The sequence below is a fragment of the Zea mays genome, chromosome 1, assembly GCF_902167145.1.
Source record: "Zea mays cultivar B73 chromosome 1, Zm-B73-REFERENCE-NAM-5.0, whole genome shotgun sequence".
Classification (NCBI taxonomy): domain Eukaryota; kingdom Viridiplantae; phylum Streptophyta; class Magnoliopsida; order Poales; family Poaceae; genus Zea; species Zea mays.
In genome coordinates, this window is record NC_050096.1 from 303,838,871 (window position 1) to 303,861,049 (window position 22,179).

Consider the following 22,179-nt stretch of genomic DNA (forward strand, 5'->3'; position numbering starts at 1 on the left):
TTGTTACCGCCGATATTAAATATGAATCGTTATCATTACCATTTATATTACATATTTATAAACCAAACGACATCATAGTTTCTCAGATTGAACCCTTTTTGGGTTCCTTTTCAGAGAAAGGTCTCAAAACTGCTTCTGTGTCAGTGTCACAGTGCTGCCGCTGCCCTTCTCTTCCATCTCTTACCAGTCATTTCCTTTTCGGAAGTTGAGAAGTACTGCACGCTTCGATCAGGAATTCGGCAGATCGAACTCTCTGCTGCCATCTCTCTCGCGTTCGTATCTAACACTTGCGAGTTGCGAGGTCGAGGCAAAGAACTCATCGCGTGGATCCTCCATTTGGGTCAACACGGCTGGACGTGGAATCCAACCCGGGGTGCCAGCGCACACGACACCGGTCACCGCCCGCCTCCTTGTAGGCTTGTCTGCCAGATCGAAGGCAAGCGCGGGCGCCGGCGTGGCCTTGCGATGGAGAGCCCCACGTCGACGGCGTCGCGCCCCGACTTCTACGACTTCCTCGACCGCATGCGCCGCCCCGCCGCCGCCGACCTATTCCGCTCCATCAAGAGGTCAGTCACCTGTAACCCGCCTCGTGCTCCGGCCTGGGCACGCATGGCCCCGGGGGGAAAATGAATCAATTGGTCAATCTAGACAGCTAGATGCAGGTAGAGTGAGTAGAACGCACGCACCTGCTCCCTACGGATTTCTCTGACCCGCGGTTAGCTTGGTGCCGGCAGCTTCCTTGTCTCCTTCTCCTTCCACGCGCCCAACGCCGAGGAGGACGGCAGCAAGGTCCAGGCCTTCCTCGCGGAGATGGAGAGCGCCATCAGGGACCACCCGCTCTGGGCCAACGCCACCGATCAGGAGATCGACCACGCGCTCGAGGTGAAGCCCTGCCCTGCCCCTCACTGAATCACCGTTCCTTGTTTTTTTGCCTCTGTGGACCTGACGAGGCCTTTTTTTTGTGCGTTAGGGCCTGGAGAAGTATGTCATCACCAAATTGTTCGACCGCACGTTTGGGACTTCCACTGAGGATGCCGTTACCGACATGGACATCTCGGAGAAGATTGGTCTCTTGCAGCAGTTTGTTAAGCCTCATCACTTGGATATACCCAAGGTCCTGCATAACGAGGCATCGTGGCTGGTAACTCATTCTGAGCTTGAAGCATCCACAATGCAATTTCAGCCCTTGATGCTTGTCATAAGTTCTAAGGATGGGAGTAATTGGTGCATTTCACATTTTAATAGCATTGTGTGTTTGATCAAAATGAAGCCCCCAAAATAGTATTACTTGGATATAAATTTGCTAGCCTCGATATTCAAAAGGGTGTCAATTGTCAAGCATTCAGCTCTATTTTTTTCCCCTCTGTTATCAATTATGCTCTGATTGTATTGTGTATATTCAAGAAGTTGCTGGTTTTAATCATGTAAAATCCAAAATTTTAAATTATCCAAAGTTCCCATGAAAGAAATCGTTCCAGTGATACAGCCAAAGCTCATGCTGACTGTGACCATTCTTTCTCTGCACATGCCACTTTAGCTTGCAGTGAAAGAGCTGCAGAAGATTAATTCCTTTAAAGCACCACGTGAGAAGCTTCTGTGCATCATGAACTGCTGTCAAGTCATCAATAACTTGCTTCTGAACATATCAATGTCAAATGATCGAACATTATCTGGGGCTGATGAGTTCCTTCCTATTCTTATCTATGTTACTATCAAGGCAAGCAACTCTTAGTCTTGGCCACTGTTTATTCTTTCTGTTTCTTCTTACTGGTTCGCTGCAACTGAGAAGCTTTCTGAAAATTTGATGTAGGCCAATCCTCCTCAGCTGCACTCAAATCTGAAGTTCATTCAGCTCTTTAGAAGAGAAACAAAGCTAATTTCAGAAGTCGAATATTACCTGACTAACCTCATTTCAGCAAAGATGTTTATAATAGATGTCAGTGCTCACTCGCTCTCAATGGAGGAAAGCGAGTTTCAGAAACATATGGAATCGGCAAGACTAGCTACTCAAGTATCTGTTGCAAGCCCAAGTAGCTCACAGGGGCTTCCCACATCTGCAAGGGCAAATCAGGAGGAAACTGATATGGCAGGTTTGCTTACTATACTATTCAATTTATTCGGAGAAGTTTGTTTGACCATGAATTTGCATTCCAAAACAGTTTGTTTTTTGCCACCAAGCAAAATGTGTTCTTTTTTTGTTTGAAAACAACATAATGTGGTTTTTATTGCGGTCCTGTTCAGGAACCATTTTACCTGTCAAATAAAACAAAATGCTAAGCTCTTACAGATTTTCCTTTAAATGGTTGTTGTGTGTCCGTACCCGTTTTGAGGTTGAATGATCATAGCATTCAAAGCGATACATTTGACAGGTTCCAGATTCCCTTTCATGGACTCAGAAACTGAAAGCTTGACTCCAGGGGAAGTCAAGCAGCTGCATGATCTGTATAAGCGAGTTGTCACAAGATACACGCTGTTGTCTGAAGCCTTAAGAAAGTCATCCATAGACGAGGATCAGCTCCTTAATTCAGTGCATGATCCATGAGGTGATGTGAAGATGATGTCTAGGCATGATGGTATTAATCATAAGCAGGCCTCGTTTCCATTAGTTGCAGGCCTTATAGGGGAAAGAACGAGGTCCTAGATAACGAATGTTCCAGCAAGTCCTACGCAATGCAGGTATGATCATACGATCTTTGGCATGGATTTCTGCCCTTTCAGTGGCCTAAAAAGAGCAGCCCTTTCTGCAATCTCTCTGTAGTTCTGATGCTTTCTCCTCTGTTGGCGCAGGGCACAACAGCTGTGAGTTGAGCATTACGCATGGGAAGGTGTTATCTTGTTCTTGATAGCCTTGGCTCACTAGAGTTTTGTAGCATTGTGGTGCCTTGGCATGACTTGTACTTAGGTTGGGGGTCCTTTATTCACCAGGATGGATCTTCTGAAATCAGTGCTGAAGGAACTGGAAATTGGCACACATGACATATTGCCTTCTAACTCATACAATCTGCCACCAGATGTCTCACAGTTTTGGTGCCGATCGGCTTCCTGCAATGGAGAATGTGAAAATCGAACCTGGAATGTAGGGCAGAAAACCACTACTGAGGCAGGCGGGGATAAAGATGGAGTAACATAGGCTGGGAAATGTCTAGATCTCTTGCCATACTACACATGGGAGTATGCGTTGGATCCCAATGTTCTGTAGTTAGTGTTGAGCCTTGAGGTTTTAGAGCTGTAGTGTTGGGGAAAATGTGAGCGGGTAACACTGATTTTTAACAGCTGATGTGCTGCTCCGGGCAAATTCAGTCGGGCGTTATGCTAATGAAGATTATGTCAAAGGAAAATATGACCAAGGGTGAAAGGAGATTTATGTAGTTCCCTTTTAGTTACACATCTGATTTTATTTTAAGCAAGTACGGATGAGGGATATCCGTGGTCAAGTTTGATGCTTCAGGTTGAGGTGAAATTTCGTTATTTGGCGACTCAGTATGCCCACCTCACTGTGTAATCTTTATATCTCAAGCGTGTAAAAGGATGCCCAAAATACAACTGTATAGATCATCGTGGATCACTCGATCAGCTCATATTTATTCTATCAATAAAGGCAAATATAAGACTAACTACATTCTTTATATTCATCTACTCTCTTCTTGAAGATTCTTATTTATATATCATTTCTCTTCAACAGTGTTCTCTATATATTAATCTACATACGTACTAGAGATTTGTATTTTTTGCAAAGAATGAGTTCTACAAAATTGCTATCAGACCCACATTTTATACTCAAATGGACCCACAAGTCATACTCAAAAGAGAATCTTTCCAATGACAAAAATACAAATTTCTCCTTAAATACTCATAGTACATACATATTTGTTATATCCTCAAATATTTTATATATTTTTTAATTTTACTTAATCTATTACTTGAAATATAAAAATGAATAGGTGAAAGAAGGGAGGGTCTATACATAGATGACGATGAAAGAACGGCTTCTATGTTTAGAGGATGCTTCATATAGAAAGAGAATCTTCTCCATATGAATGAGATGTTTTAGAGTTAGTTTGGAAAAAAAACAAAAACAGAGGGGATTGGAGAAGCTAAAATCTCCTCCTTATTCAATTTTGAATAAAAAGATGATTTTATCCCCTCTAATCCCTTTCGGTTTTTAGACTTCCAAACTAGCCCTTACAGAAACTTACTTTCGGAGACAATTTAAGATCGGAAGATTTACCATATTGTGCTTTGGGAACTACTACCGGTACCAATAAATAAGAATGTGCAGAGTAAATTTGGTGTCTTGTACAAACATAATGGATGAGTACAGTGCATGTTGTGAATAGTGTACATCTCATCTTCTGAACACATGCCACAGTTGTTAGAAAGAAAAAAAAAGGCTTCCCCACATCAGTGAGATAGCTCTCACTATTGCATACAAACTGATTAGGCACACACTAGTAGTTCCTAATAGCAAAAAAGCCACCTGATTGAACAGCATCCAAAGTATTGTTCCCTGGGACTAGAAACAGGTATTCTCAACAATAAAAAAATGTTGACAATTGTCTATAAACCTGTTAGCCCACCTAAACAAAAGTACACAGGTTGGTAAACCATCCAGGCTGCATGATTGAATCATTGTGCACCCTCCTGGTTTTTCACCGCCAAAAAAGGGGAGCCTGTAGCAACTGATCAACTCGCATAATGCTACCTTCACTGTGCGCTCTCAGTTTTCTCGTCACTGTAACCAGCTGCCCTGCCCATTCTGCCTACCAAGACTGAATCAGGAACTGGGCCTTCGTATTCTCCAGTTAGACCACGGTAGGAACGTGCCTTGAGGTAGTCGATTGAGGACATTGCTCTTCCTTGGTAAAGGACAGCGTCGTTGTGCTGGTTTTGGATGCTCAGTGCCTTTTCAGTTACCTCAGCCAGAGCGAGCGACGTTTCCGATTGTTCCTCATTTTCTGTGGGGGCAATCGGTTAGAAAACATGTGTTATAATTAGTAAAAAAAAAGTAGAACAAACAAAATAAAAGCAAATGAGTGAGCCAACCATAGCACTATTAGAGGACAGAACTTGTTCAGACAGTGACAGATGGATAGACCCAACTGCGTATGATGTACCTTGAGGGCAATTATCTTCCACATAGACACCTTTGATAAAAGAAAAGCGTGCTTCTCCTGTTGTGCTCGCAGCTTCTTGTTTCTCTGAAGTGATCAAATCCTTGAAATCCAAAAGATACTCTCCGGTCCACTCTCTTCCCCTGAAAGCATGTGGCTTCTGGCATCAGAACCATAGCAAAAATATGTAAATTGATGCCACATGAGGCACTTCATATAGATTTGTAATCAGGCACAAACAATACAAGTATCTTGGGTAATGTAGCATACCTGCCAAAAGCTAGTACAGCTTCAAAAGGTGTAATAACTGGAGCTAAAAAATCCTTGCTATCCAGCAGAGCAGTTTGGGCACAAGAAACATAAATAAAAACTTCGCACTGCTCCAAGGAAAAACAATGTCAGATGGCATCAATTGGTTAACAGAGAAAAAAACAGTTCAGAGCTGATTAAAGTAGCACACCTCTGGAAAATTCGCAAGCTTGGCAGAATTAGGCCTACCCATGACCAATGTATAGGATTTCTTTCCAGCGGCCTTGATCAGATCTTTCATTTGTTCGATTATATGAAGATAACCAGCTGCATCATGAAGGAGTGCAGTGCAGTGCAATGCACCACATCACAAAATGTAAACGTTTCCAGCAAAATTTCTGGCCAGGTAAACATGAGAAACTAAGATAATACTATTCAAGTAAAGTGGCTGTATTTGTGACTATGACAAATGCACTAAATCAACAGACCGGTAAAGAAACAAGGAATGTCTAGCCTGGCCATTGGCCAAACCATGAAACTAGTTAGCGAGTTCCTCCATCTCCTGCTTGATCTGCTTATAGCGAAACTAGACTTGTGATGAACCAATCAGGCGTGGATCAGATCTCACCCAGTATAGTGCCTTTCTACGGGGCACACATGACTAAAATATAAAGGTAAACCTCATAGCTGAGATCACATTCTAACAGTGTCTCAACATTAGCATAACTATTTATGTTCAAGTTAACAATGTGCATACCTACACCCAGAGTTCCCACCAAAATGCCAATAATATTTGCATCCTTCGCCTTCTCCACGAGGTAATATCTACAATTACAATTCATATTTTGTAATCAACACCAAATATAGTAAGAAAATAGTATATCGATGCTGCAAAAACAAAATACCTTCGCCTAAGAATTTTCATCAGATGAGAGACGTCCGCTGTGAGTTGATTTTCTATTGCATCATATCTAACTGCAAAAAAAACATTCAAATGCATTACATTCAGAAGATCCCTGCATTAGAGCAAATGCCTTAACCAAATGGAAGATTCTTTAAACTTACTGCAAAAGATGATCAATTACAGAATGGGAAATGTAAGCAGTTGCAGTTGTAAAGGAGAGGGCTATAAGATCTGCATTACACATCCCTAAGCAGAAATAACAGGAACACGATTCACAGCCGATCAAGAATCAAAATTTTAGATTTCAAACAAGCTGCACTCCATGTACATTGCCATATGCAAGTATTGGATATGACACTGCCGATTATTCAGAAAAACTAATACAAGCTTAGAAAAACAAGAGTACAGGGCCTGCACAAATTAAAACAATCCTCCTACTAGACATAAAATGAGGATGAAGAAAACACACCTATTTCACATTTATTGAAGGTAAGCACTATGTTGGCAAATGCTGAGCTATCTTGTCCAATCCAAAATATGAAATAGTCCTCCATTTTCTCCTCAACTGAAATATTCCATGTCATGCCAGCAAGGCTGTACTTTTGTGTGGAACTGGAACATTCCATGCCATTACGATTATTCAGGAATGTTGCCGACTCGCTGTTTCTGGAGATATCCCCATTACAAGAGGGGCCACTCGACTGAGGAATTTTGTTTTCTTCTGTAGTACTTGATGATGGACTCATAACTGAACATAGAACTTCTGCATACTGGACTTCATGATTGCCAGAATTTGATTTACATGACTCCATGAAAGTCTGTCTAAGGTCATCCAATGCATATGCGTACTCTAGTCCATATAAAACCTGTTTGCGAAGCCATAATAGCCAAGATTAGTACAAATAGAATATGTAGAATGTCAACAGTAGTTGATAGCATAACATAGTTACTTTTTATTTCTCGGTAAAGCAATTGCACTAGTGAAAATGCAAGGCAACAGAAACCTAAGTAAGCAGATCAATGAAAATCCTAGACATGATATGAAATTTCTGTTTGAATTACCATAATCTTTTGTAAATATTACATTACCCCCATTGTAGCGTTAATTTTACCATAACAAGAAGTGGAAACCACAGGAAATACAAAAGGATTTTTCCTGACCTATTTTTGGGCCTAGATTACAAGCAACTATAAGAACGACGACCTAAATAAAAACACAGCTTCTGCCCAAAGAATCTTTCTTGCTACTAATGTTAGCCAAGAAGATTCCTTACTTGGGTAGCATTAGCAAACACAATCATTTATCAGTATGTTGATCTTATAGTGTGGTTTAGCAAAGTTGCTAAGTCCAGAATTCACGATATGGCGCTATGGACCATAGAAAGATTGAAGCTCATCCCATGGGGAGACCCAGTGCAGGGGGGGCTCCCACATGAGAGGTCAGAGAAAAGGATAAACCGACTCCTTCGCACTGGCGAATTGGCGATTCAGCAGCTCTCACCGGCCACCCTACATCAGGCATGCCCTTCCCATGGACTAAACAAAAAGTTTTTAAGCAGAGGAAATAGTTTGGGGCCTACCAGAATGCGCTTATTGCTTTTCCTTGAGCACTCCAGCAATGTGCCGGCACATGCGTGGACATCCAACGGTGCCTTCCCAAATACAAAGAAAGCTGGCAAATTTGATGTTCTGCAGTTCAAGTTGCCCGCACAAAAGGTAGTGTTAGCACAAACTGATGATAGCACACAACGAATGGTTCCCAACAAGTCGGGGAAATTGTTATCAAACTTTTTAGACGGAGAGGCTCACGGGCTCATGCAGGCGTGGCCGTAGTGGACGACGCACTGCGCATCGATGTGGGACGCGCCCACCTCGTCCACGCAGCAGGAGTTGTACGCCGTGTCGGCCATCACGAACACCCTAACCCCACTGTCGGCGCCGCCGGAGGCAAGCTCCCGCCGCAACGCCCTCGCCACCGCAGCAGCATCCTTCAGCATCTCGTCGGGGAACTACGGCGCAATGAGAACGAGGTGAAAGAGGAGCACCAACAAACGGCTGACGTATCCAGAGAGAGTGCGGGAGATGAATCGAATATGAATGGTTTGGGCAGGATTACCTGGAGCGCGACCCTGGTGTAGGCGCCGTCGCGGAGGAACTGGGCGGTCCGGGGGATCTCATACCTGAAAGCGATGTCGGCTTCCATGGTCGGGCTGTTGGGAGGTAACCCGCCGCCGCGCCGCCGGAGGAGAAGTGGGGGCAGTCAGGAAGGAACGTGACAAGAGTACGAGACCATCGAGACGCTTGGCTGAGGATTTTGGAGAGCTTTATAATTTTAGAGCACTTTAGGATACATTTGGTTGTAGAGTTTATTCAGTTTTTTAAAACATAGTCATTCTATTCTTCTTGGCAAGTACAACGAAGTCATTCTAATTTTTGTTTGGTTAAGAGTAAAATAGGATAGAGACTTTCTGTTCTTTATTTGGTAGTCATATGAGTGTAGAGAGAGGAAAAGGAAGGAGACCACTTGCGTCGACGTCCAATAAAGCACTTTGCATCCAATTATTTTGGTGGAGCGAAAACACTCCAACTATTTATTAAAAAAATCATATGAAAACTCCAAAAGCCGCTTCAATTCTCTTTTATTGGAAACCAAACATCCAAAATACTGAAATGGAACCACTCATTTCTTCTCTACTCTTCAACCAACCACACCTTTAGTTTCTAGAGACTAATTTAGTCTATTAATTTTATTTTATTTTATTTTTTAAATTATTTAATACATAAATTAAAATACATTTTTAGTTTCTTTATTTAGCAATTTAGTCACTAAAATGAAATAAAATAAAGAACTTTAAGCATTTTAGTTTATTTTTACAGCAAGCTAATACAATATCTATACATTGCGTTGGTACCGTACATTAGGACGGCACAATTTCTAGCTCAAATCAGAGTTATTAAAACCTGAAGCCGTTTGGAGCTCTCCCCGCGTTTCGCGGTCACAGTTTTGCATAAAGGTCATCTATCTTTTCGCGATTTAGCTCGTGCTCCTCCCTCGAACACCAATCAGATTCGGTTGGGCACCGCGACGCGGTCCCCTGAACACCGGTCTCACCTTGTCCCAACCCTAGCTTGTCACCGCCGCCTCCTCCTGTTCCGTCGCCGCCCCACCCCTTGGGCGAACCCACCGTCGCCCGGCCCAGCCCTACAACTCCTACTCCGCCTTCTTTGAAGCCCTCGACTCGCTTCACCGCCGCGACGGGCCCAGCTTCCATCCTACCGAGACGGAAGCGTAGGTGGGAGCGGGTGGGCCAGATCCGCCGCACGTCGCCTTGCTCAGCCTCTCCAATGGACGAGGCTGCAGGTGCTCGAGGACTTCGTGTCCGACCTCGACGCGCTAACGCAGCAGTCAAGGCAGCGGCACGCGCACAAGTTGCACGGCCCGCAGCTGGACTGTCAGTTCCAGAGCCTGGCTAGGCTCATGGACCAGCTGCGCGGTAACGTCGCTAAGGCCAAGAAGGTGCTGGGCAGCAAGGGCAAAGGGAAGGGGTTTGCCAGGTTGGTGCGGAGCTCCATGGTGGGTGACCCGCTCATCAAGTACGCTAGGCTGATCAGGGACGACCTCAACTAGTGGCTGGAGCTGCAGGAGCTGACCTAGAGCATCGGCAATGTCATAGCGTCGACTGCAGAAGCACGCCGTCGTTGGTGAGGGTTAAGTCGGAGCATGGATACCCGGTGTCCAAGAAGTGCAGCTATGTTAGGGAGCTGTTGGAGAGGGATGGGGCTCATCGAGTCGTCCTCATAGTCGGTCTCTCTGGTATCGGGAAGTCATGCCTCGCACGACAAATTGCTTCTGATCCGCCACTTAGTTTCGTGGATGGTGCGATTGAGATTGGTTTTGGGAGGTGGTGCAGCACGGCAGCATGTAATGGGAGCAGAAACGAATACCATAAGCGCCTTGCTAGGAAGATCTGCACGTTCCTTGTGCAGATCGGCTCCATAACTCTCAAGGAGGATACTGGAATAGATCTTGATGATGTCTGTTGCTTGCTCCAGACGGCATTGGTCGGAAGAAGCATGCTGATCCTACTTGATGATGTTTGGGAGCAAGACATTGTTGATCGCTTCACAAGACTTTATGATAATGATTACCGGTATCTCGTGACAACATGGGATGAAGCTATCTACGAGATAGCAGAAGCTGAAAAGGTAGAAATATGTAAAGACGACATCAAGGAGATCAGCACGGAAATTCTTCTCTATCACAGCCTTCTCAGTGCTGGAGAGCTTCTGGTATGCTCTACTCTTGTAGTTGATGGTCCTTAATTATTTTCAGTTGCATATCACATCTGTTAGCTTTGTCTGCTGATTCTAATTTGCATATGTTCATCTGCTGCTTTAATGAAGGTTCCCCTGCTGCAAAAATCTCTACTTGTACATATGTTTCCATTTCAAGATTAATCTTATTCTGTTAACAACATATTATCTTAAGTAGCATCGTGTTTACCTTCACAAATATGTTCAATATTTTTTACATACATATATATTTTCAATCAGTAGTTGTGCCAAACTTGCAAAGTAAGACATTTTAGAAGAGACGATGCTACTTAAGATAATATGTTCCCTGGTTACTCTGTTCCCTGGTGCAGTTTGTGCTCGCGTCCTCAAGCATTCATGTATGCTGCAATATGGAGGTTTAGTTTTTTTATAGTTTCTTAAATAGCCAACAAGTGGAAAAATAACTATAGACTCTATAGATATCACAACAATTGATGTTAGGGCCAAACAGTTCAGACAATGAGAATGATGGAGGGTTCAGACAATTCATGATGGGGGTCCTCGGATCATTTATGGTGCCCCTGCAGTTGTACCTATCAATGAGACAACTATTCTCTTGTTATGGAGGAAACAATTTGCTCTATCTGTTAGGGCCAAACAGTTCAGACTGTTTGAACCGTGACTATTTTATACTGAATGAGAATGATGGAGGGTTTTGTTTGTGTTGGATCCACTGGAGCAGGCACATGTGGACTGGGAGATACGAAGCCCACCTCTGGGACAACAGCTACATGAAGGATGGGCAGACTAGAAAAGGCAGACAAGGTTGATAGCTAACAAAAACCCAAAATAAAATGATGCAGCAAGCCTTTACCCATCATCTTAGACCTCCTTTAATTTCTAACATTTTGGTTTTGTTTTATAATTTTTGAAATGGTGATTCTGGGGTTTGCCATGACTGAATGTGATTGGCTGCATGCTCCACACAGTATATCTAGGTAAGAAGAATCATTTTCTGTCCAATCGTGCTTTCTATTGATCAATTAGTTGTTTCGAGCTGTGTTTAGCATATCCGTAAACAGGAAAGGTTATTTATTTTATCTAGTCATTAGGTGGTTACGACACCGAAGACAAGGCAGCGAGGGCTTACGATCTGGCTGCTCTGAAATACCGGGGTCCAGCTACTCACGTCAATTTCCCCGTAAGTGCCATGGAAGAAAACTGTAGCTTTATTCATGTGATGGGATTTCATAGCACACTTCGTTTGGCAGGTAGAAAACTATCGAGATGAGCTCGAGGAGTTATTAAAACCTGAAGCCGTTTGGAGCTCTCCCCGCGTTTCGCGGTCGTAGTTTTTCATAAAGGTCCTCTGTCTTTTCACGATTTAGCTCGTGCTCCTCCCTCGAACACCAATCAGATTTGGTTGGGCGCCCCGACGCGGTCCCCTGAACACCGGTCTCACTTTGCCCCAACCCTAGCTTGTCACCGCCGCCTCCTCCTGTTCCGTCGCCGCCCCGCCCCCCTGGGCGAACCCACCGTCGCCCGGCCCAGCCCTACAACTCCTGCCCCGCCTTCTTTGAAGCACTCGACCCGCTTCACCGCCGTGATGGGCCCAGCATCCATCCTACCGAGACGGAAGCGTAGGTGGGAGCGGGCGGGCCAGATCCGCCGCATGTCGCCTTGCTCAGCCTCTCCAATGGACGAGGCTGCAGGTGCTCGAGGACTTCGTGTCCGACCTCGACGCGCTAACGCAGCAGTCGAGGCAGCGACACGCGCACAAGTTGCACGGCTCGTAGCTGGACCGCCAGTTCCAGAGCCTAGGCAGGCTCATGGACCAACTGCGCGGTAACGTCACCAAGGCCAGGAAGGTGCTGGGCAGCAAGGGCAAAGGGAAGGGGTTTGCCAGGTTGGTGCGAAGCTCCGTGGTGGGTGACCCGCTCATCAAGTATGCCAGGCTGATCAGGGACGACCTCAACCAGTGGATGGAGCTGCAGGAGCTGACCTAGAGCATCGGCAATGTCATAGCGTCGACTGCCAGAAGCACGCCGTCGTTGGTGAGGGTTAAGTCGGAGCATGGATACCCAGTGTCCAAGAAGTGCAGCTATGTCAGGGAGCTGTTGGAGAGAGATGGGGCTCATCGAGTCGTCCTCATAGTCGGTCTCTCTGGTATCGGGAAGTCATGCCTCGCACGACAGATTGCTTCTGATCCGCCACTTAGTTTCGTGGATGGTGCAGTTGAGATTGGTTTTGGGAGGTGGTGCAGCAGGGCAGCATGTAATGGGAGCAGAAGCGAATACCATAAGCGCCTTGCTAGGAAGATCTGCACGTTCCTTGTGCAGATCGGCTCCATGACTCTCAAGGAGGAGACTAGAATAGATCTTGATGATGTCTGTTGCTTGCTCCAGACGACATTGGTCGGAAGAAGCATGCTGATCCTACTTGATGATGTTTGGGAGCAAGACATTGTTGATCGCTTCACAAGACTTTATGATAATGATTGACGGTATCTCGTGACAACATGGGATGAAGCTATCTACGAGATAGCAGAAGCTGAAAAGGTAGAAATATGTAAAGATGACATCAAGGAGATCAGCACGGAAATTCTTCTCTATCACAGCCTTCTCAGTGCTGGAGAGCTTCTGGTATGCTCTACTCTTGTAGTTGATGGTCCTTAATTATTTTCAGTTGCATATCACATCTGTTAGCTTTGTCCGCTGATTCTAATTTGCATATGTTCATCTGCTGCTTTAATGAAGGTTCCCCTGCTGCAAAAATCTCTACTTGTACATATGTTTCCATTTCAAGGTTAATCTTATTATGTTAACAACATATTATCTTAAGTAGCATCGTCTTTAGCTTCACAAATATGTTCAGTATTTTTTACATACATATATATTTTCAATCAGTAGTTGTGCCAAACTTGCAAAGTAATACATTTTAGAAGAGACGATGCTACTTAAGATAATATGTTCCCTAGTTACTCTATTCCTTGGTGTCGTGTGTGCTCGCGTCCTCAAGCATTCATGTACGCTGCAATATGGAGGTTTAGTTTTTTTTATAGTTTCTTAAATAGCCAACAAGAGGAAAACGAACTATAGACTCTGTAAATATCACAACAATTCATGTTAGGGCCAAACAGTTCAGACAATGAGAATGATGGAGGGTTCAGACAATTCATGATGGGGGGTCCTCGAATCCTTTATGGTGCCCCTGCAGTTGTACCTATCAATGATACAACTATTCTCTTGTTATGGAGGAAACAATTTGCTCTATCTGTTAGGGCCAAACAGTTCAGACTGTTTGAACCGCGACTGTTTTATACTGAATGAGAATGATGGAGGGTTTTGTTTGTGTTGGATCCACTGGAGCAGGCACAGGTGGACTGGGAGATACGAAGCCCACCTCTGGGACAATAGCTGCAGGAAGGATGGGCAGACTAGAAAAGGCAGACAAGGTTGGTAGCTAACAAAACCCCAAAAAAATGATGCAGCAAGCCTTTACCCATCATCTTAGACCTCCTTTAATTTTTGACATTTTGGTTTTGTTTTATATTTTTGAAATGGTGATTCTGGGGTTTGCCATGACTGAATGTGATTGGCTGCATGCTCCACACAGTATATCTAGGTAAGAAGAATCATTTCCTGTCCAATCGTGCTTTCTATTGATCAATTAGCTATTTCAAGCCGCGTTTAGCAGATCCGTAAACAGGAAAGGTTGTTTATTTTATCTGGTCATTAGGTGGTTACGACACCGAAGACAAGGCAGCGAGGGCTTATGATCTGGCTGCTCTAAAATACTGGGGTCCAACTACTCACGTCAATTTCCCTATAAGTGCCATGGAAGAAAACTGTAGCTTTATTCATGCGATGGGATTTCATAGCACACTTCGTTTGGCAGGTAGAAAACTATCGAGATGAGCTCGAGGAGATGAAAGGCATGACAAGACAAGAATCCGTTGCGCATCTGAGAAGGTCAGTGCTCTGTGTGCATGTGCATCATAACAACCTTGCTTCATCGATGTTGAAAGTCGCCTAGAGGGGGGGTGAATAGGGCGAATCTGAAATTTATAAACTTAAGCACAACTACAAGCCGGGTTAGCGTTAGAAATATAAATGAGTCCGTGAGAGAGGACGGAAAAACAAATCGCGGGCAAATAAAGAGTGAGACACGATGATTTGTTTTACCGAGGTTCGGTTCTTGCAAACCTACTCCCCGTTGAGGTGGTCACAAAGACCGAGTCTCTTTCAACCCTTTTCCCTCTCTCAAACGGTCAGTTAGACCGAGTAAACTTCTCTTCTCAATCAAACGGGACACAAAGTCCCCGCAAGGACCACCACGCAATTGGTGTCTCTTGCCTCGGTTACAATTGAGTTTGATCACAAGAATGAAGAAAGAAAAGAAGCAATCCAAGCGCAAGAGCTCAAATGAACACAAATGTCACTCTCTCTAGTCACTATTTGATTTGGAGTGATTTCGGACTTGGGAGAGGATTTGATCTCTTTGGTTGTGTCTAGAATTGAATGCTATAGCTCTTGTAAGGTGTTGAAGGTGGAAAACTTGGATGCCATTGAATGTGGGGTGGTTGGGGTATTATAGCCCCAACCACCAAAAGTGGTCGTTGGAAGGATGCTGTCGCATGGCGCACCGGCCAGTCCGGTGCGCCACCAGACACTGTCCGGTGCGCCAGCCACGTCAGCAGGCCGTTGGGGTTCGACCGTTGGAGCTCTGACAAGTGGGGCCTCTGGGCTGTTCGGTGGTGCACCGGACAGGTCCTGTAGACTGTCCGGTGCGCCATCTGTCGCTGCTCTGACTCTGGCGCGCACTGTAGCGCATTGATTGCGTTTGCAGTCGACCGTTGGGCGCGAAGTAGTCATTGCTCCGTTGGCACATCGGACAGTCCGGTGTGCACCGGACACTGTCCGGTGTGCACCGGACACTGTCCGGTGTGCACCGGACACTGTCCGGTGCTTCACCGGACACTGTCCGGTGCTTTATCGGACAGTCCGGTGAATTGTAGCGGAGCGCCCTCTGATTTTCCCGAAGGTAGCGAGTTCAGCGTCGGGTTCCCTGGTGCACCGGACACTGTCCGGTGGCACACCGGACAGTCCGGTGCGCGAGACCAGTGTGCCTTTGGGTTGTCTTTTGCTCTCTTTGTTTGAACCCTTTCTTGGTCTTTTTATTGGTTTATTGTGAACCTTTGTCCTTTGACACCTGTAGAACTTATAGACTAGAGTAAACTAGTTAGTCCAATTATTTGTGTTGGGCAATTCAACCACCAAAATCAATTTAGGAAAAAGGTGTAAGCCTATTTCCCTTTCAATCTCCCCCCCTTTTTGGTGATTGATGCCAACACAAACCAAAGCAAATATAGAGGTGCATAATTGAACTAGTTTGCATAATTGTAAGTGCAAAGGTTGCTTGGAATGAAACCAATATATTCTCATAAGATATGCATGGATTGTTTCTTTATATTTTTAACATTTTAGACCACGCTTGCACCACATGTTTTGTTTTTGCAAATCCTTTTGTAAATTCATTTCAAAGTCTCTTTGCAAATAGTCAAAGGTAAATGAATAAGATTTTGAGAAGCATTTTCAAGATTTGAAATTTTCTCACCCTGTTTCAAATGCTTTTCCTTTGACTAAACAAAAATCCCCCTTAATAAAATCCTCCTCTTAGTGTTCAAGAGGGTTTTAGATATTAGTTTTTGAAGAGGGTGTTCCAATTTGAAATTCTATCAAAAATAAGATACATATTGAAAAATTCATCATTTTAAACTCTTTTCTTAACTCAAATGTTGAAAATTGGTGGTGGTGCGGTCCTTTTGCTTTGGGCTAATACTTTCTCCCCCTTTGGCATGAATCGCCAAAAACGGATACTTGAGTGAAATATAAGCCCTTTTGTAACTATTTTCTTCCCCTTTGGTGAACAAAATATGAGTAAAGATTATACCAAAGACGGAGAGTGGTGTTGCTCGAAGCGACGACGAAGGATGAGTAATTTGATGGAGTGGAGTGGAAGCCTTTGTCTTCGCCGAAGACTCCAATTCCCTTTCAATCTATGACTTGGTTTTGAGATACACTTGAAAAACACATTAGTCATAGCATATAAAAGAGACATGATCAAAGGTATATTAATGAGCTATGTGTGCAAAATATCAAAAGAAATTACGAGAATCAAGAATATTTAGCTCATGCCTAAGTTTGTTAAAGGTTTGTTCATCTAATGGCTTGGTAAAGATATCGGCTAATTGTTCCTTGGTGTTAATATAAGCAATCTCGATATCCCCTTTTGTTGGTGATCCCTTAGAAAATGATACTGAATGGCTATGTGTTTAGTGCGGCTATGTTCGACGGGATTATCCGCCATGCGGATTGCACTCTCATTATCACATAGAAGAGGAACTTTGGTTAATTTGTAACCATAGTCCCTAAGGGTTTGCCTCATCCAAAGCAATTGCGCGCAACAATGGCCTGCGGCAATATACTCGGCTTCGACGGTAGAAAGAGCCACATAATTTTGCTTCTTTGAAGCCCAAGACACCAGAGATCTTCCCAAGAACTGGCAAGTCCCCGATGTGCTCTTTCTATTAATTTTACACCCCGCCCAATCGGCATCCGAATAACCAGTTAAATCAAATGTGGATCCCCGAGGGTACAAAAGCCCAAACTTAGGAGTATAAACTAAATATCTCAAGATTCGTTTTACGGCCGTAAGGTGAGCTTCCTTAGGGTCGGCTTGGAATCTTGCACACATGCATACGGAAAGCATTATGTCCGGTCGAGATGCACATAAATAGAGTAAAAAACCTATCATCGACCGGTATACCTTTTGATTGATCGATTTACCTCCCGTGTCGAGGTCGAGATGCCCATTGGTTCCCATGGGTGTCTTGATGGGCTTGGCATCCTTCATCCCAAACTTGGTGAGAATGTCTTGAATATACTTCGTTTGGCTAACGAAGGTGCCCTCTTGGAGTTGCTTCATTTGAAATCCTAAGAAGTACTTCAACTCCCCCATCATCGACATCTCGAATTTCTGTGTCATGGTCCTACTAAATTCCTCACATGTAGATTCGTTAGTGGACCCAAATATAATATCATCAACATAAATTTGGCATACAAACAAATCATTGTCAAGAGTTTTAGTAAATAAAGTAGGATCGGCCTTTCCGACTTTGAAGCCATTAGTGATAAGAAAATCTCTTAGGCATTCATACATGCTCTTGGGGCTTGCTTGAGCCCATAAAGCGCCTTAGAGAGTTTATATATGTGATTAGGGTACTCACTATCTTCAAAGCTGGGAGGTTGCTTAACATAGACCTCTTCCTTGATTGGTCCATTGAGGAAGGCACTTTTCACGTCCATTTGGTAAAGCTTAAAGCCATGGTAAGTAGCATAGGCAAGTAATATGCGAATTGATTCTAGCCTAGCTACGAGTGCATAGGTTTCACCAAAATCCAAACCTTCGACTTGTGAATACCCCTTGGCCACAAGTCGGGCTTTGTTCCTTGTCACCACACCATGCTCATCTTGCTTGTTGCGGAAGACCCACTTAGTTCCTACAACATTTTGATTAGGACGTGGAACTAAATGCCATACCTCATTCCTAGTGAAGTTGTTGCGCTCCTCTTGCATCGCCACCACCCAATCCGAATCTTGAAGTGCTTCCTCTACCATGTGTGGCTCAATAGAGGAAACAAAAGAATAATGTTCACAAAAATGAGCAACGCGAGATCGAGTAGTTACCCCTTTTGAATATCGCCGAGGATGGTGTTCATGGGGTGATCTCGTTGGATTGCTTGGTGGACTCTTGGGTGTGGCGGCCTTGGAACTTGTTTATCTTCCTCATCTTGATCATGAGCATCTCCCCCTTGATCATTGCTCTCCTCTTGAGGTGGCTCGACTTCTTGATCTTCTCCTTCATCATTTTGAGCCTTATCCTCATCTTGAGTTGGTGGAGATGTTTGTGAGGAGGAAGATGGTTGATCTTGTGCATGTGGTGGCTATTCGGATTCCTTAGGATACACATCCCCAATGGACATGTTCCTTAGTGCGACGCACAGAGCATCTTCATCACCTATCTCATCAAGATCAACTTGCTCTACTTGAGAGCCGTTGGTCTCATCAAACACAATGTCACAAGAAACTTCAACTAGTCCAGAGGACTTGTTAAAGACTCTATATGCCCTTGTGTTTGAATCATATCCTAGTAAAAAGCCTTCTACAGCTTTAGGAGCAAATTTAGATTTTCTACCTCTCTTAACAAGAATAAAGCATTTGCTCTCAAAGACTCTAAAATATGAAACATTGGGCTTTTTACCGGTGAGGAGTTCGTAAGATGTCTTCTTGAGGATTCGGTGTAGATATAACCGGATGATGGCGTAGCAGGCGGTGTTGACCGCCTCGGCCCAAAACCGATCTGAAGTCTTGTACTCATCAAGCATGGTTCTTGCCATATCCAATAGAGTTCGATTCTTCCTCTCCACTACACCATTTTGTTGTGGCGTGTAGGGAGAGGAGAACTCATGCTTGATGCCCTCCTCCTCAAGGAAGCCTTCAATTTGAGAGTTCTTGAACTCCGTCCCGTTGTCGCTTCTTATTTTCTTGATCCTTAAGCCGAACTCGTTTTGAGCCCGTCTCAAGAATCCCTTTAAGGTCTCTTGGGTATGAGATTTTTCCTGCAAAAAGAACACCCAAGTGAAGCGAGAATAGTCATCCACAATAACTAGACAATACTTACTCCCGCCGATGCTTATGTAAGCAATCGGGCCGAATAGGTCCATATGTAGGAGCTCGAGTGGCCTGTCAGTCGTCATGATGTTCTTGTGTGGATGATGAACACCAACTTGCTTCCCTGCCTGACATGCGCTACAAATCCTGTCTTTCTCAAAATGAACATCTGTTAGTCCCAAAATGTGTTCTCCCTTTAGAAGTTTGTGAAGATTCTTCATTCCAACATGTGCTAGTCAACGATGCCCGAGCCAGCCCATGTTAGTCTTAGCAATTAAGCAAGTGTCGAGTTCAGCTCTATCAAAATCTACTAAGTATAGCTGACCCTCTAACACTCCCTTAAATGCTATTGAATCATCACTTCTTCTAAAGATAGTAACACTTGTATCCGTAAAAAGACAGTTGTAACCCATTTTACATAATTGCGAAACTGAAAGCAAGGTGTAATCTAAAGAATCTACAAGAAAAACATTGGAAATGGAATGGTCAGGTGATATAGCAATTTTACCCAATCCTTTGACCAAACCTTGATTCCCATCCCCGAATGTGATAGCTCGTTGGGGATCTTGGTTTTTCTCGTAGGAGGGGAACATCTTCTTCTCCCCTGTCATATGGTTTGTGCACCCGCTATCGATGATCCAACTTGAGCCCCCCGGATGCATAAACCTACAAAACAGATTTAGTTCTTGATTTTAGGTACCCAAATGGTTTTGGGTCCTTTGACATTAGATACAAGAACTTTGGGTTCCCAAACACAAGTCTTTGACCCCTTGTGCTTGCCCCCCAACATACTTGGCAACTACCTTGCCGGATTTGTTAGTTAAAATATAAGATGCATCAAGAGTTTTAAATGAAATTTTAGAATCATTTGATGCAATTGGAGTTTTCTTCTTAGGCAATTTCGCATGGGTTGATTGCCTAGAGCTAGATGTCTCACCCTTATACATAAAAGCATGATTAGGGCCAGAGTGAGACTTCCTAGAATGAATTCTCCTAATTTTGCTCTCGGGATAACCGGCAGGGTACAAAATGTAACCCTCGTTATCCTGAGGCATGAGAGCCTTGCCCTTAACAAAGTTAGACAATCTTTTAGGAGGGACATTAAGTTTGACATTGTCCCCCTTTTGGAAGCCAATGTCATCCTTGATGCCAGGGCGTCTACCACTATAGAGCATGCTTCTAGCAAATTTAAAATTTTCATTTTTCTAAGTCATGCTCATTAATCTTTGCATTAAGTTGAGCCATGTGATCATTTTGTTTCTTAATTAATGCTAGGTGATCATGAATAGCATCAACATTAATATCTCTACATCTAGTACAAATGGAAACATGCTCAATGGTAGATGTAGAGGGTTTGCAAGGTTTTAGTTCAACAATCTTAGCATGTAATATGTCATTATCACTTCTAAGATTGGATATGATAATATTGCAAACATCTAAATCCTTAGCCTTAGCAATCAAGTTTTCATTTTCATTTCTAAGGCTAGCAAGAGAAACATTTAATTCTTCAATCTTAGCAAGTAATTTAACATTATCATATCTAAGATTGGGAATTGAAGCATCACAAACATTTGAATCAACTAGACGAACCCCAGAGGGACCCCGTGTTCCCTGGCCTACGGAGCTGAAGCACGCCTTCCCTCCGGAGGCCCTTCCGGACCCCCCGGGTCCGGACTACAGGCATGTATATGCAAAAGTGATCACAGCCAGAGACGAGGACTCCCGCGTCAAATGCAGATGGGAACCCTGGGTCGGGGCCTGGCCCCCACGGCAGATACCATACCAAGAGGGGCTCCGCAACTCTCCCCAACTAGGAAGGACCCTTCAAGGTAACGGGAGTGCACCGACCCAAGGGGAACCATCTAGCTACGACTGGAGGAGCACCTTACCCTGGTGTCAAATACCTCTGTAAGTCCTATCTATAGAGCAAGACTAAGGGGTCGAGTCTTTCTTTTTTGTAACTAGATAACACATACGTGTATGACAAACCGGTGGGATCCGCCCCCATGAACCCAGACTATTGCTCTGCACACATGCACAGCAAGTTATAAAGAGAAACTACCCCCTCAGCTGCGCTCTTGCGATAGTTCCATCTTGCTGCTCCATGGTCCTACCTCGCAGTTTTCAGATAATACCTTTTAGCTAACCCACCCGTATGGTTTCCATCTGTCTGACATGGCGGCGTCCGAATTGAACAGTCAGGCTTGCAGTTTAGGACCCCTGATGCGAAAGTAGGGAGATCCGACAGCCTGGGGGCTGGCTCTGGAGAACGAGACCCCGTTCCATAGGGTGGTCCGGAGCCCATGTAGCCGCTCAGCCAGGTCCCGTACCGTGGGCCTGCATGCTCCGCCACCCTGTGACAGGGACTTAGTATCTAGAGTTATAAGTCCTGCGGGTCTGACAACCTCAGGACCGGAGCTAGAGAACGGACACTAGTCTCCTGGGGTGGTCCGGAGCCCGTGCAGCCGCTCAGCCTGGTCCCGTACCGTGGGCCTGCACGCTCCACCGCCCTGCGACAAGTGTCCTAGTATCTAGAACCGCGACCCAAGGGGGCCCGGACACGCAACTTGGCCACCTGGACTAAAACCTGCAGGTCCCGAGCATGTATCAAAGGGCGACTAATGTTAGACGGAGAACCCTATGAGGTGTACTACTAATGCTTCCTAGCTAAAAGTTGTGTACAGATCCAGATCTCGGCGAGTCTGCCTCCCGAGGATTGTTGACGACCTTTCCAGGAACGCTGACATCCAACCTCAACACATCAAGCCTGCATCCCAGGCGGGGGGCCAGGCACTAAGGAAGAGTCAACAACATCGCACACAACAGGAACAGGCGTTGCACAGATAAGTGTTAAATACAGTTCAAAAGATGATATTTATTTATTTACAAAAACAGGGGAAGGCCTGGG

The 22,179-nt window shown here is 44.4% G+C and overlaps 2 protein-coding genes and 2 pseudogenes across 4 annotated transcripts; 3 read left to right on the forward strand and 1 right to left on the reverse strand.

Moving 5' to 3' along the window:
• Positions 1-18: 18 nt before the first annotated feature.
• LOC100216675 (uncharacterized) lies at positions 19-3,626 on the forward strand. 2 transcript variants are annotated; one of them, NM_001143083.2, is made up of 7 exons: positions 297-566; positions 735-882; positions 971-1,141; positions 1,538-1,717; positions 1,811-2,090; positions 2,370-2,676; positions 2,788-3,626. In NM_001143083.2, exons 1-6 carry the CDS (start codon positions 466-468, stop codon positions 2,540-2,542), a joined length of 1,053 nt encoding a protein of 350 aa, NP_001136555.1. In that variant the 5' UTR covers positions 297-465; the 3' UTR covers positions 2,543-2,676; positions 2,788-3,626. The 2 variants fall into 2 exon arrangements, with proteins under 2 accessions (XP_020402428.1, NP_001136555.1); XM_020546839.3 differs by lacking the exon at positions 2,370-2,676 and having other exon boundaries at positions 19-566; positions 1,811-2,091; positions 3,409-3,626.
• A 621-nt stretch (positions 3,627-4,247) lies between these two features.
• Positions 4,248-8,608, reverse strand: LOC100279605 (uncharacterized). 2 transcript variants are annotated; one of them, XM_020550051.3, is made up of 10 exons: positions 8,381-8,608; positions 8,074-8,273; positions 7,845-7,953; positions 6,734-7,130; positions 6,266-6,335; positions 6,118-6,185; positions 5,572-5,687; positions 5,382-5,488; positions 5,044-5,254; positions 4,248-4,955 (listed from the first exon to the last, which is right to left on the reverse strand). In XM_020550051.3, the coding sequence occupies exons 1-10, from the start codon at positions 8,465-8,467 to the stop codon at positions 4,911-4,913; spliced, it is 1,410 nt and encodes a 469-aa protein (XP_020405640.1). In that variant the 5' UTR covers positions 8,468-8,608; the 3' UTR covers positions 4,248-4,910.
• On the forward strand, positions 8,466-10,587 carry LOC103645727 (uncharacterized; annotated as a pseudogene).
• Positions 10,588-11,285: 698 nt separating this feature from the next.
• Positions 11,286-13,214, forward strand: LOC103645728 (uncharacterized; annotated as a pseudogene).
• Positions 13,215-22,179: the final 8,965 nt, after the last annotated feature.